This window comes from Salvia splendens, chromosome 14 (assembly GCF_004379255.2).
Source record: "Salvia splendens isolate huo1 chromosome 14, SspV2, whole genome shotgun sequence".
Taxonomy (NCBI): Eukaryota; Viridiplantae; Streptophyta; class Magnoliopsida; order Lamiales; family Lamiaceae; genus Salvia; species Salvia splendens.
Window position 1 is genome coordinate 583,672 of NC_056045.1, and position 20,463 is coordinate 604,134.

The 20,463-nt window shown below is 39.9% G+C and overlaps 3 protein-coding genes across 3 annotated transcripts; 1 reads left to right on the top strand and 2 right to left on the bottom strand.

The window, feature by feature from the left end:
• LOC121766085 (uncharacterized protein At1g76660-like) lies at positions 1-3,828 on the top strand. The gene is made up of 4 exons (XM_042162427.1): positions 1-231; positions 853-1,032; positions 1,865-2,981; positions 3,317-3,828. The coding sequence occupies exons 2-4, from the start codon at positions 979-981 to the stop codon at positions 3,499-3,501; spliced, it is 1,356 nt and encodes a 451-aa protein (XP_042018361.1). The 5' UTR covers positions 1-231; positions 853-978; the 3' UTR covers positions 3,502-3,828.
• Positions 3,829-14,856: 11,028 nt separating this feature from the next.
• On the bottom strand, positions 14,857-16,020 carry LOC121765576 (F-box protein At1g11270-like). Its single transcript, XM_042161774.1, has one exon. The coding sequence runs from the start codon at positions 16,018-16,020 to the stop codon at positions 14,857-14,859; it is 1,164 nt and encodes a 387-aa protein (XP_042017708.1).
• Positions 16,021-18,158: 2,138 nt separating this feature from the next.
• Positions 18,159-20,100, bottom strand: LOC121764808. The gene is made up of 9 exons (XM_042160834.1): positions 19,929-20,100; positions 19,702-19,753; positions 19,525-19,598; positions 19,356-19,448; positions 19,120-19,272; positions 18,936-18,987; positions 18,765-18,838; positions 18,466-18,555; positions 18,159-18,353 (listed from the first exon to the last, which is right to left on the bottom strand). The coding sequence occupies exons 1-9, from the start codon at positions 20,054-20,056 to the stop codon at positions 18,299-18,301; spliced, it is 771 nt and encodes a 256-aa protein (XP_042016768.1). The 5' UTR covers positions 20,057-20,100; the 3' UTR covers positions 18,159-18,298.
• Positions 20,101-20,463: the final 363 nt, after the last annotated feature.

A 20,463-nucleotide genomic window follows, 5' to 3' on the forward strand; every position in this document is an offset into this window, starting at 1 on the left:
ACAAAGCAGTTTTCGCAGACACTAAGACAATCCATCAAAAAGAACAAAAAGAAAGAGAAAAAGAAAGAAATCAGATTGCAGATTAGATCTAGCCATTGCTTTTCCTTTCGCCTTTCACACATACCTTCATCACATATACACACACAGTATTTTCTTCATTAGCTGATTAATTTATCAGTACGCTTCCGCAGATCTCAACAATGGAAATGTGAGCCTTTTCTTTCAGCTCAGGTACTGAAATTCGTCTCTGATATTTCCATTTTGGTAGTTTTAATTTGATGGGCCTTGCTATTTTCGTGTTAATTGTAATGGGTTTCTCTCATTTTACTATTTTTTGTTGCAAGTTTGAAGCTTGGAGTTTTACTCTGTGTGTGCGTGTTTTCTTGTTGGTGTTGTTTATATAATGATGTGATGTTGAGGAGAATTTGTTGGGAAGTTGGTGAATATTGTCATCCTCAGTAGTGGCAACAAGAATTTTATTCCTTTTAATTTCTAGTGGGGTCGCTTTCAGCATATTTGAAACAAAAAAATAAAATTATGCATATATTTGGGTCCAAAATTGGAATGGAATTATTTGTTGTTACAACTGACAAAAACTCAATGACAAGTTCCAATATCTGGATGGGTTAGAATTGGAAGTATGTGAGCTTCTATTGTGGGAGTTCAAGGTGTAAAGTATTTTTTTTTTAAAAAGTAAAAAAATGATTCTTTAGAACTGTCTTTGTTGGCCAATTCTTTATATTAGGTAGAAGTTAAGTACTTATCTTGCTATCATTGGTTTTCTTGATATAAGTATGCTTGTTTAGTGCATTCTTCATATATAATATTGATTTCTTGTGTTTTGAATAACAGAGAGGAGATATAAAAGGAGTTACAAGGTGTCCTCAACAATTTGTGAGTTGGGTGGATTCTAATCCCATTATTAGGAGTTAAGACGAAAGATTTTGGTTGTGCTGTGCCTTCGAACCCAACTTGGCCATGGCGTCGGAGCAGATTAGGTTTCTGCAGCCACAGCAAGCACCGGCTTCCCGGGTATATTGCATTATGAACCCTAAGCTTTTATTGTTTCCGCCTGTGATTGATTGCATGCCTGGGATGGAATTTACAACTGTCTTGCTTCGATGCTTTTGTGATCATGAGCTTTGTGGAGTGTCGTATATGCTTTTATCCATTTTAGTATTTGAGACGTTGATATGGTGTTGTGTTAGATACTGTAGAACTGCCAACGGCCTAATCGCCTACTTGTTTGAGATACTAAACTCGTAAAGATACAAAAAAAAAAGAAATATTTTCTCAGGCTTGATTGACATCCTGATTTGGTATGCGATATTAATGTGGTGCACGCCTTTAGAGATAGTCGTTTTAACTTATGCCATGTGACTCGTTGTGATCTGTGGCTTCAGTAGTCGGCTGTATGATATATCAACTGTCATTGTACTTCGACGATAGATGTATATTCCCTGCAAATCCATCCGTTAATCTTTTATAAATCCGAGTTCTTGTGATGTAAACAGCCATACCAATTAGTATCACTAATAAAAACAATAAATCCTTAAACATACATAAATCTATCAATTAGTATGACTTATTTATTTATTCTTGATCACTTCTAGTCTTCTACTTTACTGTCACATAGTTATTATGTCACCATATCATTTCATATTAGTACAAAATAAGTTGATTTCATTGAGAATAAAAAACTTTATTAGAAGTTCACATAATCCATGCCTCGAAAAACGCCTGTTTTCTATGGCTCCACTTCCAAATTCTTTGCTTTGATTCTTTCATTCGGATTGTGTTTCCCTTTTAAAGCATCTCTTTATTTGATGGAACATTATGGCTAATGGTATTACTTTATTTGCAGCGCAAGAGGTGGGGAGGTTGTTGGACTGGACTTTCTTGTTTTGGTAAAAATAAAGGCGGAAAACGGATCGTGCCCGCATCAAGAATGCCCGAAGGGAACCAAGTATCGAATCAGCCGAATGGCCCCCAAGCCATTGGGCTGCCTAATCAGACGACCGGAATCCCCCAGTCTCTTTATGCTCCGCCATCTTCGCCTGCTTCTTTCTCGAATTCTGCACTCCCGTCTACAGCTCCATCTCCCAACTGTTTCTTGTCTGCCAACTCTCCCAGCGGTCCTTCGTCCACTATGTTCGTCACAGGCCCATACGCCCACGAGACGCAGCTGGTATCCCCTCCTGTTTTCTCGACTTTCACAACTGAGCCATCCACAGCTCCTTATACACCTCCGCCGGAGTTGGCGCATTTGACCACCCCGTCTTCTCCCGACGTGCCTTACGCCCATTTCCTCTCGTCTTCCACCAATATGAAAGGCGCTGATAGGCACAGTTACTTCGCTGCAAATGATCTGCACGCCACGTATTCGCTCTACCCGGGAAGCCCAGCAAGTGCTCTCAGGTCTCCCGTTTCTATGACACCAGAGAAAGAGTATCCCTCTCAGTGGAGTCCTTCAAAAGAGCCCGTGCGTTCGAAATCCGGGTCGGGCCGGTATATCGGGCTTGAGGCTGACGGTGCCGGAAAGTCGCGCCAGGATTCCAATTTCTTCTGTCCCGAGACGTTCGCGCAGTTCTATCTTGACCAGTCGGCGCTTTCTCAATCTGGTGGTAGGCTAAGTATCTCCCGAGAATCGGATGCTTACTCGAACGGCGGAAATGGGAACCAAAACAGGCAGGCGAAAGTTCCCAAACCTGATCCCGAGGAACTGGAGGCTTATAGGGCTTCTTTCGGGTTCAGTGCTGATGAAATCGTCACCACAGCACATTATGTTGAGATATCAAACGTGTCGGACGACTCCTTCAGCATGACGCCGCTTACCTCCGACAAACCCCCTGGGGATGGAAACATCTTAAATGCAGCATCAAGAGAGAGGACAGAGACAGACAAGAGGCAAGAAGGCTTTACTGCTCTGCAGCTCGGAGATGCAGGACCGACTCTTCCCGGCTCGTACAACAGCTCCGAAGGTAGATATGCTTGCCTCTTTGTATCTTCAAAAACTAAAAAAGATGCCATGCTCCCTCATTGAATGCTGACTAGGTTCGATTACACCATATGCATACTCGATTCGCTGTGTGAATTTGCTCTGTCTCTTTTCTTTTTCGGGGTGTCTACCTTGGGTCATACTAGCATAGTTAGATAAAGATAACATAGACTAAACCATGGTTGCACATTCACGTAGTCCTACAAATACTCAATCGTACGCATTGTCAATTTTGTCTATCGTATAAAATAAACGAACGCCACCCCTTAATGAAGCCTTGTTGACAAGAAAATTGCTATCGTATCTTTCTTTTCTCAGATCAAGCCCCACAAAAGCAGCAAGGGTTGCCAAGTAGCCACATCCTAAGCGATGATGAAGACATATACTCGAAGATGGGGGCTCCTAGAAACGGCTGGAAGTATCCGTTTTGTTCGTCCAATTCTGATGCGGAGATTGAGTATAGGAGAGGACGGAGCCTGAGAGAACAACATAACCGGAGGTAAAGCTGAGGCCACGGAGGCTGATGATGCGAACGCCTTAAAATCGGTCGTATATGTATTTGCAGCCCTTGCTATCATCTGTGGTTTTTCGCTTGCTATATGATTTAACATCTGATGATCCAACATTCCTTTTGTGTGAGAGCTGTTTAGTAGTACTATAATTTGTGAAGAGTGTTTGTTATATATAAATACATTCAAGAATTCTGCATCAAGTGTAGAGACTACAACTTTTGGCATATAGTTCAGTTGGAGAAAGAATGCAATGTGCACTTTTTTGTATGTAAATGTTAATAGTATATGTTAAACTACGAAAATATCTATATTTGGGCATTTCTAGCTGTTGTTAATGTTATATACTCACTCTATTGATAAACCTAAACAATATGATATAGTATTTAAATGATCAAACGAGTTTAATATTAGTTAGAAATTAAGTAAGACATCGATAAATCAGAAGGAGTGAATGATATCTTTATCTTGGTGTTGGAACAAGGTCCTGAGTGGAACAAAAGTTGGATTGAAAGGGCATGCATAGGTATATTGTTGATTGAGGGAGCCGAGAGCGACATAGCCGATTCGAGTGCTTGAAGTGTTGTTAATGTCGTAGCAATATCGTTCGCCACAGCCGTTACTAGATGCCATCAAGATTTTGTTACCCTTATCGAGCACTTTGATTGGGAGAGACCAACGCATATCTCCCCTAAGCGTATCCTACATAGCAATCTCCAATCTCCTTCTCCCCTCATTATCCATATTAACATATCAATATCCACATATGTTCCATGGCTTCTTCCGACATCACATACACAGAGCCACTCCTCCAAAACACACACTATCCTCGAGTAATGAATTTCTCCGACAGGAAGACCTAAAAATTGACGGGCACAAGGTGGAGCCGAAAAAGTGGTAAAAACCTCGCTTTCAAGATCGAATGAACAAATATCCTCCTTATCTTTTTCGGGAGTGAAAATATATGAAGTCATACTAGCATAGTTAGATAAAGATAAGATAGACTAAACTTGCATGGTTGCATGCACATTCATGTAATGTAATCCTAATTCCTACAAATACTCAGTCTTGTCTATCGTATAAAATAAACGAACTGCCAGTGCCACCCCTTAATGTTGACAACAAAATTGATATTGTATCTTTCTTTTCTCAGATCAAGCCCTACAAAACACAGCGAGGGTTGCCCCGGAAGTATCCGTTTGGTTCGTCCAATTCTGATGCGGAGAGTGAGTACACGAGAGAACAACATAACCGGAGGTAAAGCTGAGGCCACGGACACGGAGGCTGATGTTGCCAACGCCCGGGCTTAAGCCCTTTCCTATATTCTTTAATTACCTATGTGGAAAAAAAGGTTTCCTGGCTTTAATATTGTAAATTCCAATTTTTACTTTTTTCTTTTCTTTTCCTTTATTTATTTATTTATACAAATATATATTTTAAAAATATGACTTAATACTTTATTATAAAAATTAAGAATGAAAATATGAAAAAAAAATGTCATGCATTGACCGTGTAGTTTAATTCATATAGGATTCTACATATAGTTTGTTTCAAGTTTAAGATGTTGGCTTAGAGTTTTTATCCTGGAATTAGAGTTTGACGTGTTCACATTGAATAATTTGTAGTTGTCTCAAGTAATATTTTTACCTTTTTTTACCACTACTTATAACAATATTTTGAGCTATTCAATTAGTACTTAAAAAATACTTCTATGTATATTCTTTATATGTGATTAGTTGTCTAACTTTGACTTAGTCTGAGTTTTAAGAATTATATTAGCAATAAATAAAGAAAGTTAGTGGATTATGAGTTATAGTTTAGTAATAAATCGTGATTGAGACGAGTTAGTGAAATGTGTAGACCACTTATTGAAGTAAAGTAGTTAATGAGACCATTATTTGCAGACGAAGTAAGTATAACGTTCAGCCCTTAGAGCATCTCCAATGGCGGACGTCCGCGACGGGCGACCGGGACGTCCGCCATTGTGGCGTCGAAGGTCGGATACGGATGTCGCGTGAGGACGTCGGGTGTCCTCGGACGTGCGGGCGACGGGCGGGCGGACGTCCGGTAATTAATTTGTTTTTAAACTCTATATATACGGCTCGTTGAACTTCATTTCATTCGCACCACTTGTGTTAACAAGTTTCTCTCTTCTTTTACTACAAATTTCATTTCTACTTAATGGAGAACGATAGGAACTCCCCTGCCACGAGCGAGTCGCAGACTCCGGCGTTTCCCATCGACCTGGAGGGAAACGTTAGCGGAAATGCGACAACAGTTCCGACAATGTCGGGGATGGGTGGAATGGGTGGGATGATGTCCCCTTATATGTACAATTGGATGGGTGGGATGGGTGGTATGATGCCCAGGGCTGCGGAGATGAGGGGCATGACCCCAAATATGATGATGCCGGGGATGGGGATGGGGATGGGGGGCATGACCCCAAATATGATGCCGGGGATGGGGATGGGGGGCATGACCCCAAATTTGATGGGGATGGGTGGGATGATGTCGGGGATGATGGCGGGGGGAGGGGGTGGCAGGGGCCCACAAGCGGACGATGTCTATCGGCCAGTTATCGATATGCTGTCTACTGATACCCCTTCCACTTATGTTCCGGAGACTCAGTTCACCAGCTTGGAAACTTTCTCTTTAGAGGAGTTGGGGCTATCTCCAGTCAGGGAGACTCCAGGCAGGGGGAAGGGACGTGGCAAGGGCAAGGGGAAAGCCCCGGGCTCTTCCTCGCGAACGGTGGCAGAGGAGGAGGATGAGGATGAGACGGGAAAGAGGACGGTATGGAGCCCGTGGGAAAATGTCGCGCTTGCGAAGGCTTGGGTTTCAGTAGTCGAAGATCCCTATGTCGGTGCCAACCAACATATTGACAGACTGTGGTATCGCATCGCTGAAGCCTACCACGCACACAAACCGGTTGGGGCGAAGCGTCGCGTTCCCGAACAGTGCCGGAAACAATGGGATCGGTTGAGGCCTAAGCTTAGTCGATTTACGGGCCTCTACCAAAACAATCTCCGCCAGGCAAGCAGCGGTATGTCCGAGGAGGATGTCCGGAACCGTGCCTTTACTCAGTACCCCGACAGAGCCTTGAAGTTCAAACAATTCGATCAGTGGGAGGCCTTTCTCGTGGTGAAGGATTCCCCAAAGTTTTGTGGGGGAGTCGAATTTGGCTGGGCGAAGCGGACGAAGATCAACGCTTCTGGTGAATACAGCAGCAGTGCTAGTTCGCACGAGCTCCCAGAAGCCGACGAAGTGTCCCCGCTACCTCAATCAGACTCTCGCCGCCGTCGTCGCCCGGTTGGGCAAAAGGCTGCGCAGCAGAGGGCTAGGGGAAGCAACCGCGGGTCGTTCGAGGTCCAATCGGAGGCCCCTGCTCCCCCAGAAGATATCGACCGACTCGCCCGCGCGCAGTTAACGACTAGCTTGGTCCGGACCATGCATAGGTGGCATAGCACGACCGATCCGGTGTACAAGAGGATGTTGAAGGATGTCGATGGATGTCGGCGCGATTTGGGGATGCCACCCATTGGAGATGATGGCGCCGAGATTAGCGGCGGGGACGACGGGGCCGGCACGGGCGACGAGGACAGCGTGGAGTGAGCCGGGGATATTGGACTATGTATTTTTCTTTTTTTGAATGACTATGTATTTTGGTTTTTTTCTAACTATGTTTTTTTTTTATGTTTTATGACTGTATTTTTGCCCGTATTTTGCTTTCCCGTATTCCGTGTCAAAATTATAATTCCGTTTTTACGTAATTACATTATTGTGATTTTTTTTATTGCGGGAAGTCCTAGTGGGAAGGGCGATGGGAAGGGCGGATTGTGCAGGGGATGTCCTAGTGACGTGGCAGTGGGATGGGAAGTCCTAGTGACGTGGCATGAGGTGTTTTTGGGATGTCCTAGTGGATGTCCGAGTGGGACATCCGCCCACTGGAGATGCTCTTACTACGATTTTTTTCTTCGTCTGCCACTTGCCCTTGCTATCATCTGTGCTTCGTAGCTTGCTATATGATTTAACATCTGATGATCCAACGTTCCTTTTGTGTGAGAGCTGTTATAATTTATGAAGAGTGTTTTTATGTATAAATACATTCAAGAATTCTGCATTAAGTGTAGAGACTACAACTTTTGGCATATAGTTCAGTTGGAGAAAGAATGCAATGTGCACTTTTTTGTATGTAAATGTTACTAGTATATGTTAAACTATGAAAATAGACTGAAAGTATATATATTTGGGCAATTTTAGCTGTTGTTAATGTTATATACTCGCTCTATTGATATACCTAAACCATATGATTTAGTATTTGAAGGATTAGATGATCAAACGAGTTTAATATTAGTTAGTCCATTTATGATTCTATCTAACAAGAAAATGAATCACTAATTTCCCTAACACATATGATCTCTTGATTGAGTGGTTTCGTTTCATTACTTGCCTAAAAAATTTGTACTCTGTTCAAGAGTGATCGAAATTTATTGAAAACACACACTCTCCTCAAGAAACAACCTATTCGAAGAGGATCAGGACTAGGTGGGGCCGGGAAACTGGTAAAAACCTCTGTTTCAAGATCGAACGAGCAAATATTCTCCATATCTTGTACCTAGTAAAGCTTCCCGTCCACGGATGCCCAGTTTCTTACACAAATTGTTGGAAGAATAAGGAAGCAGCACCACTATTTGCCGCTCTGGCGTGTTGGCAGAGTGTAAGCCCCTCCTCCCGGATAGCTCGCCGGTCAAGGGTTTAATGTTGCTTTTGTGCCATCGTTCGGAAGTCCTTTCATATGCAATCCGGTCACACTCGTGAGAAAGTGTCGTGCTCGTGTTCGCGTTTAGAAAGATGGGCCTCATCACACTCGATGGTGTCGCGCCATGCCTTGGAGACGAGGGTAACAATGGGAAGTCTGGAGAGTATATCTATAGTGATTTCTCGTAGTAGCACTCCAAATAAATCCAAACCATTAATGCAGTTCATCTCTGCTTTTGCTTGCTTCATTCAACAATGCACCCTTTTTTATAACAACTTTTCTACCTAGGAAAGGAAACAATTTATTCATTCATAAATTAGTAATGAATCTGATTTGACAAACCACCCTTATTTATATATAATAATTCATGTGCTTAGAAAGGAAACAATATATTCATTCATTAAATAGTAGTAATAAATCTGATTTGAGATTTCACAGTAATTTTTAATCCAATTCGTTTCATAATTAATCTACTATAGTAATAATCTGATCTGAGATTTCAAATATTTTTTAATATATCTACATGTATGAAAAAAATCTAATTTAGTGTCGATCTTCTTTTTCTCCTCCAGATTGTCCACCAAGTTTGATGGTATCTTTACATGTTATAAGTAAACTGAAAGAATCGCAATCACAAGGAATATAAAGTAAGATTCTAAGTCGATTTTGAAATAATATATGAGTGGAATTATATGTCCTTTTGGATGGGCTGTCTCTAACGAGACTCCTCTCCTTCCTCGTTGTTCATCAAGACGGCGGTCGCCATAATCCAAATATGACTCCGCACGTTCTTCATCAAGACGAGAAGGGACTTGCTCGTGCAACAACCCCTTCCCCGTTTCTTACAAGTCGAGCTTCGCCTACCCTAATCTCGATTTTTGGCATAAAATGTGATAAGAGTAGTTGTTTATATCAAGAAGAAAAGAAATATGGTAGGGTTACAGAAAATCCCTCTTTCTTTCTTCCACTCTTCTTTAATGTTGTAAGTTTATATTGAATGCTTTAAAGTATTATTCAAGATAACATTTTGAAGGTTGTTTATGGTTGAAAAAACAATATTGAAATCATGTTTCATTTGTTTGGTCTGTAACCTTATGGAATCCACATTTGTCAATTGACTAGTAAGAAGAGAATAAAAAATAATTACGCTCATTATTATTATTATCTTCCAATGGATTCTGCAAGTCCATTTCACTTGACTAAGCATTAAGTGACATCAAATACGACTAGTGGAGTACTATTTAAACTGAAGGATCTATTAAAGAAACCTATAAATATTGAATATATTTAATTTCATAGCTATGCATGTAGTCAATTTTAATTTTCTTATAGTGTTAACATTACGCACGGCCCAAAATATTTTCATTCTATTTAATATTCTAAGTAGCGTTAACCCACGCATTATGCGGGTTTGAAGTTTAGTTGGGTTTGAGTACAAGTAGTGTCACATTCTACCAGAGGCTTTGTCGCCAAATGACGATGGAGGGTACCATATCTCCCACCGCTCGCAAATTTGTAGACTTTATCACAATAGTTACAATATGCATGAAACGACGATGTCTCTTCTTGAGAGTGCGGACCATGAGGATTTGGAATCACCACCAGGACCTTTTTGAGAGTGCGGACCATGAGGATTTGGAATCACCACCTGGACCTTCTTGTAGTGTTTAACAAAAATATCAGATTTCAAAGTTTTTGTAGTGTTAGTGGGTGGAGGAGGAGGAGTCATGTCCTCATTTCCGCCGGTGCTAGACGGAATACGAGAATGAGATCTATCATCATTGTTGTCCGAGTCCGATGATATAGACACGTCGTACTCGTCATCTTGTTGGGAGCCACAGTCCCCGCTCCCACCTTGATGCATTTGAGCGAGTAGCATGGCGGTCCTATAATATTCTTCTATCTATATATATTATATAAGTTGAAGTTTAATTAGGAACACAAAAAAAATTAAAAAACACGATCTAATGAAATTATGAATTGTAAAAATAGTTTCATTTTTTAGAACTTACTTGCATGCGTTCAGCCGCCACTCGGGAAACCTATTCCATAACTTCTCGACGACTAAGTCACCTTGATTTTGAGGGACGACTACTTTGATCTTGGGCAATTCCTTTGCCCCAATCCCTACTTCCCGGTCCACCACGAGAAGAAGACATAGTGCAAAATAAAAGTAGTATGGAATATGGAGTATTGAATAAATGGTAAATTACGAACACAACAAATATAGTAGTAAGTAGTAATTTGTAAACAACTTGAGCAATTAGAGAGAATAAGGAGATAATAGAGAAATTGAGATTGAGAGAAGGAAATCTTTGTTAACACAAGAATGAGGTGAGTAAAAATGATGGGGGAGTAGGGTATTTATAGGAGTAAAACTGGAAGAAATAAAAAAAATTCAAATTTCAAATTCGACCGTTTTACCTCCTGAACCGGGGTTTAGTCCAAAACCGACGGTTCAGTCCATAGTTTCTGACAGAAACTGACGGTTTCTGGCCAAAACCAGTGGTTTTTGACCGGTTTTCAAGCATATACACTGTCACCTATGCTCTGCCACCTGAAAAAGCACCTGAACCGTCAGAAACCGGTGGTTTTCGTCAGAAACCACCGGTTTTTCTGCACACCTAGCCTTAAACCCTACGCCCTAACCGGAATCCCACCGTTGGAACCATTGAACAGCCGTTTCAAACCGGCCCGCTTGAACCGACGAACCGCCAGCTGGTTCGAACCGCCGGTGTCGGTTCCGGTTCATGAACCGGCGGTTCCGAACCGCATGTTAACCGGCGGTCCGGTTCGATTTGTTTATGTCTATATACACTGACTAGATATTAATCCCATACCCTTGAGACATCACCTCTCATTGAACTAATAGTACTTCTGCTAAGATGATAAAATAATTTTCTCAAATGACAATTGTCCATTCTTCTTCCTTAGGTGTTAGTCCATTTCCCAATACCAATTGCATTATCATCTAAGAACTATCCACAAATTGCATTATCATATAAGAACTATCCATTCTTCTTCCATAGGGAGTATAAGGTACTAGCAAAATACCAATTCCCTAATGTTTTAATATAAAATACTCGAAAACAATTTCAAAATATGCCTAAAATGAACGGAGAAGGGGAGAGGTGAAGCAAATGTTGCAAAACACAGCAACAATACCAGTGTTTCACCATGGACATCCTCAGTTTCTTTTAACAACAAAATTAAATTCCAGTATTTCATCATTCACGGCCTCTCCCGAATCTCTTTCTCCGGCCTGCACTGTGAAGCAGATCATTAGCACAATCTTCTTTATATTTATTTAATATAGCAAATTAGACTCACCCGTACTCCAATCTATATTTCATCATTCATGGCCTCCTGAACCTTTGTCTTTGGCCTGCACTCCTGAACCTCTTTCTTTGGCCTGCACAATGAAATAGATCATTAGGAAAATCTATCTTTATATTTAGTTCTATTTAGCAGACTCACTTGTACTCCAATCTACTTATGAAGAAGGAATGGAGGGTTGGATGGAGGATGGTATAAACTTCAAGCTCTTCGTCAAAATGATATCCCAAATTCACCTTTTCTTTAACTTCGCCATTATACATAAAATGAATTATATCTGGATCACGAAACAACATCAAACAATTAGTATTTCTGTCCCCTTCCTCCTCATCCTCATCTCTGAAAAGTTTAATCAGACGGTAGTCATGTTGATAATCAAAGTCATAATGCCCAGGAAAGGCCATGCTCTCCATATGTCTCCACTCATAATTTTGATACTCTCTGTTTACCCATACATTGAGCATTGTAGGAAACGCTTCCGCACACAGAGAGTGATTTTCCTATTCTGTTCCGAGATTTGGATACACTCGAAGACGTCCTCTTCATCTGGATAGCAGAGGAAAGGAGGGGGAGAGATAGTAGAGAACTCCACTGTCTCAAAATCAATCACAAGAGTAATGACATCTTTCTTTCTTGTGTCATGTCCAAGCCAATATTGTTTCTTATCCACAAGACAAGTATTAAACTTATTGTAGCTAAACCTATTGTTACTAAAAGGTTTGTATCTCCACTCTTCTAATCCCAATAGGTTGATTGCACAACGAGAATCACTCAAGAAGACTATCTTGTAAATATCTCTTGACTTTTGCAAATCCAACCTTGTCCCAACTAATAGGACAGACAACTGTCCTCAGCTCTTGAGTTAACGGGTTTAAAAGACTAAACTCACTCTCACCGGTGGCTAGCATAAGGAATCCATCCACTGAGCTTATGATGTGGTGCACTCCTGGCACCTTGAGCTGTAATTGTATTTCATCCACAAAGTCCTCAGTTAGAGTGCGAAACTGAAAAAGTGTCTCACGATGATGTTGTTTTTCTTTCCCTTCATGCGGTGAATTCCATATGCTTACCGCTAATAGTGGGGGTCTAATCTTATCCGAATGTTGCCTACAGAATTCTCGATCCTTAATTGTATCATCCCACTTAGTACTTACTAATCTCAACTGCCATAACATCAATGGTGGAATTAATTCTAAAATTTTCCAAAATAAGAACGAGATCAAGTGCCTGTAATATCAAAATATAAATAACATTCAATTAAACTATGGTAAAATACACTAACTGGATATATTAGCCTAACCCAAAGCCTAAATATATGACCATTTTGGCCCAGCCCAAAACCATATCATTCCAAAAATTAACTATTATGGTAAAATACATTAACCGGATATATTAGCCCAACCCAAAACCCAAATATATGACCATTTTGGCCCAGCCCAAAACCATATCATTTCAAAAATTAACTACTATGGTAAAATATACTAACCGGATATATGACTATTTTTGACTGATCATATGTTGGGTATCCTTGCGAAGCTTGCTGTCCTGGCGGGTTCCAGCAGGTAGGCGACCGTGGTGGCAGTGGTGACAATTGCGGTGGCTGGATCAATGGCGGCGGATCCCAAGACAAATTAGGGGTTCCTGCAGTCTGATCATGATTCCAACCATACGTGTTCGATGGTTGCTGATAGTGGTCCACAGGCAGCTATTAGGCGCGATGCCAACCCGGTGGATCAGGAGGTTGCTGCGAAGGTTGTGTGTTCGGGCTTGGGGGCTGGCTGTGCAGCGGTTTCCCCCACAAGGGCACACCACAAAGGTACGTCTGCTGCCATGGCTGCTCGGCGCTGTGGAAGCTGTGTGGCTGCGCTGGCCAGTAGGGAAACTCCGCAACAGGCGGTGGTTGTGTACGGTGGTGGGTGGCGTAGTTGTAGGGCATGGCGGTAAGTGGAGGATGAGAACTGGGTTGATAAATGGGCTGCTCAAGTTCGTCCATCGCGTCCAATCTTATGTTTAATTATTGCAGAAAGCTGTCATTCGATCACATAGGGAAACGATATCCTCGGTGGTGTGACGAGCCATGAGTACGACAATGAAAGCACCAATTGTTAGGGGTGCACTCCCTTAACAAGATTCCGGCGACGATGAGCGGTCAACGACGGAAGGATAAAGGTAGAAGTCATGGGCTTTCTGCGGGATCAGCTCCAAAACTAATGTTTGCAGAAAATAAAGAAGACGATAAAAATAGGAAAATTATGATATTTCTTGATTGAATAATATGAAGGTCTGCTACACATATTTATAATATGTGGGTATACAATAATATCCTACCAAAATCTAGTAAATCAAATATAATAATATCCTAAGCAAAAGATATGGTGAATCAATAAAATATGGAAAAGATATGATAATTAAATATTAAATAATTAATAGGATAATCGAGGAAATTTTAGAAAATGTATCGTATCATGGAAGCTCCCCAAAGAAATCGAAACCATTAATGTGATCCATCTCCGATTTTGCTTGCTCATTCAACAATGCACCCTTATTTATACTATTTTTTCTACTTTATTCATTAATTAGTTAGTAATAAATCTGATGATCCAAATACAAGAAATCAGTATTTTACATTTCAACATCGTAAAAATTAACAAAGGCCAGCATCATGCTTGACCATTTATATTGTTGTGCACCATATCTATGCTAGTATTAGCATTTTTTTATGAGTATAAAATGCTCAAGATGAGTAGAAGTTCGCCAAAAAGGAAAGAGAGCCTGAAACAGGCCGGTGACAGATGTCCTCAACCACTCCTTGCCATCCTCTTCTGTCACTGAATTTATCAATCATCTCAATTGGAAAAAACGAAATAGGAGACACCATCGTCTAATCCATGCTCCAACACGCCAAATTAACCTAACTCATTTCCTCTTATAGAAATTCTATGTTCCAACAAAATTTGCACAATTCCTCGTTGGGTATTTCTATTTCGTTAGCATCCGAGACTTGTTTTTCCATATTTAATAAAACAGTTTGAATTTTTTTTTTATCTCAAAGAATCAAGTACATTTACGACATCAGTAACAAATAAAAGACTTTCCACAATTTGACAAAAAAGTTTCAGAAGTCAAATATTCATTTCAAAGTTGATTTGTAGATTTTGAAGTTAATAAACAAACATGATTAAATAGTACTGTATCATAAATTCCATCTAACAAGAAAATGAATCACTAATTTCCCTAACACATAGAAATTAAAATCAAAAGGAGTGAATGATATCTTTGTCCTGGTGTTGGAACAAGGTTTTGAGTGAAACAAAAGTTGGACTGAAAGGGCAAGCATAGGTATATTGTTGGTTGAGGGAGCCGATTTGAGTGGTCGAACCGTTGTTAGTGTCGTACCAATATCGTTTACCACAGCCTTCTATGGATGCCATCAAGATTGTCTTACCTTTACCCAACACTTTGATTGGGAGAGTCATATGCATATTTCCCCTAATCTTCTTATGAATCCTACATAGCAATCTCCAAACTCCTTCTTTCCTCATTATCCATATTAGCATATCCAGACCATATGTTGAGGAATTTGCAGTATCACATACACACAGCCCCTCTTCCAAAACACACACTCTCCTCAAGAAATAAACTTTTTCAACAGGAATACCAACAACTGTATTGGGACAACACGGGGCTGAAAAACTGGTAAAAACCTCGCTTTCAAGATCGAATGAGCAAATATTCTCCATATCTTTTACCCAGTAGAGCTTCCCGTCCAGGGATGCCCAGTTTCCTCCACCAGTGAAATAACCTTCGGTTATGGGTGGGCTCGGGCCCACCCTCCACTGTCCTGTTCCTAGGGTGTATACGTGGCAGCCGTGACACCCAAAGATATAAACTAGTTTATATTGTTTGCTTTTTTTGCTCACCCCGATTCCGTAACTAATACATCTATGAAATTTAGGGAGGTGCATATGGAAAAGATGATCGATAATATTAGGAGGCGGAGGGAGGGGAACTCTCACGTACTCACGAGTGACCGGATTGCATATGGAAAAGACATCGGAACGATGGCCTAAAAGCAACATTAAGCCCATGACCGACGAGCTATATGGGAGGAGGGGCTTATACTCCGCCAACGTGTCCGTGCGGCATATAGTGGTGGTGGTGGGGGTGCTGCTTCCGTATCCTTCCAACAATTTGTATGCTTCTGAACCTCCAAAGCTAGTTTTTACAAAGAAAGTGTCGTGTTCGTGTTTGTGTTCGCGTTTAGAAAGATGGGCCTCGACAAACTCGTGAGACTTGATTGCATCACGCCATGCCTTGGAGACGAGCTTGGACCAGACAATGGTTCCGATCGGAAGTCTGGAGAGTATATCTATAGCGATTTCTAGTGGAAGCTCTCCAAACAAATTGAAACCATTCATCTCTGCTTTTGCTTGCTTCATTCAACAATGCACCCTTTATTTTTGCTTACTATAGGAAACAATTTATTCATTAGTAATGAATCTGACTTGACAATGCATCCCTATTTATAAAAATTCATGTGCCTAGGAAAGGAAACAATATATTAATTAGTAGTAATAAATCTGATTTGAGATTTCATTGTATATGTCTAATCCAATTCGTATCATAATTACTATAGTAATAATCTGATTTGAGATTTCATGCATTTTTTTAACATAATGCTTATATATAAATTTATCTAAAATGTATAAAAAAATCTAATTTAGCGTCGATCTTTTTCGTCCTCCAGATTGTCTACCAAGTTTGATGATATAAATAAACTGAAATAATCGCAATCTCAAGGGATAAAGAGTAAGATTCTAAGTCGATTTGGAATAGTTTATATGTCAATTATGATGGTGACTTCATGTGATAGATTTGATTCGATTGATAAACCTAAACCATATGATTTAGTATTTGAATGATTAGATGATCAAAGAGTTCAAAATTGAATCTGTATAGATTTATACAATGAACATGAAACTATAAGCAATCACACCTATTCATTCATATGTTTTGTGAGTGCGGTAGCTCTTCTAGCATCTTCTCATTTATAAAGAGAAGAAGAGTGTTTTCACTACTAGAAGAGTCAAAGAAACCATGGGAGAGTTTGCCTTCATTCTCTTGCAATTGGTGTTTGGACAAAAGTAATATGGTTTGTGTTAACTTAGAAGTTTGATTCTTGTTATGAAAGTAATGGTTGAATTGGTGCATTCCCTCTGGTCTAGAAAAAGTATCCTATTTTATAATTCTATAGAAAAATAATGTCAAATTATCATGTATGAATTAGATTTTCCTTTTTGGATTGTCACATTAAAAATGAAACGTTTCCTAAAATGGAAATAACTATATCTCTATTTTTTTCATTTCTCTTACTTTATTCTCTCTTCATTAACTCACAAAACAACACTATATAAAAACTCGTGTCAATTCTCAAATGTTTCATTTTAAGTGGGACGGAGGGAATATTTATTTGTTTATCAGTGTATGATGGTTATATTGATTCTTAGAGCACCCGCAACGCTGTGCCGTTGCGGTGCCTATGCCGTTCCGGAGGAACGGTTCCGCGGCGGCATGCGTTGCGGGGTGCGTTCCGTCGCCTTTCCGTGCCGTCGCCATTCCTATGCCGTGCCGCGTTCCGTTCCGGAGGAACGCGGAACGGAACGTTCCGCCTCGCGCCGAGGCGACGTGGCGGCCTCCCATTCGACGCGTGAAGCCCACTCGCTGCCCCGCGAGTGGGCTTCGTCCGGTGACGCAATAATTCATTTTTTTTTAAATTCGAATTTAATAAAAAAAAAAAAATTGCAACGGTAATGAGACCGTTTTTTTATATCCGTTTTTTATTTTTATTTTATTTATTTACTCTATAAATACTCATATTTCATACTCATTTCAATCACAAACACACATCTATTCCTCTCTATTTCCACCCCAATTTTCATCTCAAATCAACTCTATTTTCATTCTCCTAAATTTAATCAAACTAATGGATCCTTATGAACAAATGCGTCAAATATTGGAACAATCACTTGAAGAAGATCGACGACGGGAGGCGGAAGAAGGACAAATTCGTGCAAGGACACGCGACTCTAGTGCCCACACCCAACTCCAACAGGATCTAATTGAGCACATTTGGGCAAATTTTGGCGGATGAAATTATTAAAATTGTGTACTTTTATTTTTTTAGGATTTTAATTGTGTGCTTTTTATTTTTTTAAGTTTAAGTTGTAATTTTTTTTAATGTTGTGTATTTTTTAATAAATTGTGTTTGTTTTTTAATAAAGTGTGTTTTTTAATTGAATTTAGTTGGAAATAAAAATAAAAAATGAAATTGAATGAATAGTAATTTAAGGAACGGTTAAGGAACGGTTAAGGAACGGAGGGTTGCAGGTTCCGTTCCTTAGTTAAGGAATGGAGTAAAAAAGTACAGTGGGGCACTCAAATAGTGGTTTAAGGAACGGTATAGGAACAGCGTTGTGGATGACCTTAGATGTGTGAAATTTATATTTGGTTATTTATTTCAATAGTCATTCTTTCTTTTCCAATAACTCTCAGTCCATCGTCAAAATCTTGCCACAAATATTTATTTATATGATGCTTTTACATTTATAGTTTGTCCATCCATCTAAATTTCACACATTATTTCAGATATTTCCATGAGAGCCTGCGCATTTATTTTTTTTTTAAAAAATTCTAATTTCAGCAAACAAGCTTTTCCTTCTGTAGAGTTCCTTCATAGCCGTCGTTGACTGCCCTGGCATAGTCAAGAAAAGATCTGTTGAGAATAATTTGAGTCGCGTAAACTACGTTACAGTAGGCTAATGAATCCTAGTAAAACACGAAATATACGATATTCATGAACTTGCCTGCTGTCTTCGTTCATGAGAACGAGGTGCACATGGTCTTGAGGTGAAATACGAAAGAGTTGTAGGGCAATGTAAGCGCTCGTGCCAGCACTGAAACAAAATCGAATATTTTACGACTGGAATAGAAGAAGAAGAAGAAGAAGAAGAAGGACAAATACGTCTTTTCTAGCTAGCCACATTTGATCTACATAAAAAAATGAACTATTAGCCAATAATATCACGAACTCTGTCTCATTTTGCAATTTCGACACCATACATTTTTTAATTAAGTAGCCCTGACTAGAGAAACGGCGTCGTACCTTCCGAAGCATATCAACAAAATGATCCATAATGCTGATCTTGTCCAGCTAGACTCCTTATAAACCACCCAAACCTATCACAAACACTTTCATCAAAACAACTTGCTATAATAACACTTGAAAGTTAGCAAATCAAATTCCAATTTGGAAGAATCTTGCAGCAATGCCTACCGATAAAGGAACCACATTAACGTAGAAATCAACGAGCGTCGCACACATCCACCTGCGCAGACATAGTTGATGACGAAACACGAACAAAAACATAGGACTAGTGCAAGAATGTGTTTTCTCTTGTACATAGATCAAAACTATGGTGCATTGTGAGGATATGAGACGAATTGAACGAAGGACTTACGGAGTATAAATCTCTTGATGAAATGGCGAGCCACCTGTGGCAATGGTGCAAACCAATGTAGCTAACATGAGACAGGTCAGGCCGAGGAAGAGAAACCTCGCGCCTACAACAGAGACTGTACTCTTCTTCGACTCCACTTCCTCCGTAGAAGGCCTATCACCAAAAAAGTTTTCACTATGCATATGTCTAATCCTCATATTAATGGACAACTAATTCATGGTTGGTTGGTTAGTCACCTTTTGAGCAAAACAAAGCATATAGGATCTGAGTGTGATTCATGAGGAGTGAGCTTTCTGAGCTGCAAAACGACGTACAAACATGTGGCGATGCTGCAAGGGACGAAGAAGGACGAGTTTAGCAGTGTTGAGTCGATGACGAAGAAGAAGAAGAAGAGTTTATACATACCTTCCAAAACATATAAGCAAAACCATCCAAATAAGTGAGGAAATCCAGTTAGATTCCTTGTAGATTATCCACATCTGATATTTACATAATATATAACATAATTATTTATCTCATTCCATTATCATGCATTAGTATAACATAGTTAATCTTAGATTGAGTTGGAGAGAAAGGGCATACCCCTATGGCTATGATATTGATGTAGAAATCTACCAAGGATGATACCATCCACCTGCATCAACAGCTTCATCAATATTTTTGTATATATTCAAAATAAAAGATGCTCCTAAATCAACAGTATCAAAACACTAAAATTGTCAATTTTGAATTCAAATTTTATTTGTTTTAGAAATCAGAGATGAAGTGATCATGTTTACTGAATATCTAGAGAGATGTATAACACGTACGGGGCGTAGATTTCTTTGCGGAAAGGGAGGCCGTCAGTGACGAGGGTGTAGATGACGGTGGCGGTGGTTACACATCCGAGCACCACGAACGCCGTCCTCAGCCTAATCGCAAGCGATGCTTCCGCCATAGATGACTACTACTCCACTACTTTGCAAGCTCTGAATTATGCTTGTAAGCTGTACCGATATTTATAGAGTTAGCATTTTATCAGTACCCTCTCTATATATATGGACACAGGGACGAGAGTAAGAGTTTGAGATGAAAAACATAGTAGTAGGCAAAGTCACTGTAGTGAATTACTATAAAATTCAATGAGTACCAACTAGGAACAGTCAAAGATGGTCTTAGTTGTAGATATTGGAGTGCCAATTTGGAAAACAAAGTTAAAAATGGTATAAATTGTACAAATTGGAGTGCCAATGTGCAGAACAAAGTCAAGGATGGTCTAAATTGTAGAAATTGGAGTGCCTAATTTTCAACACATGTCCCAATTCAAAGATGGAGTGCCAATTTGGCAAAACATGTGGAATGTTA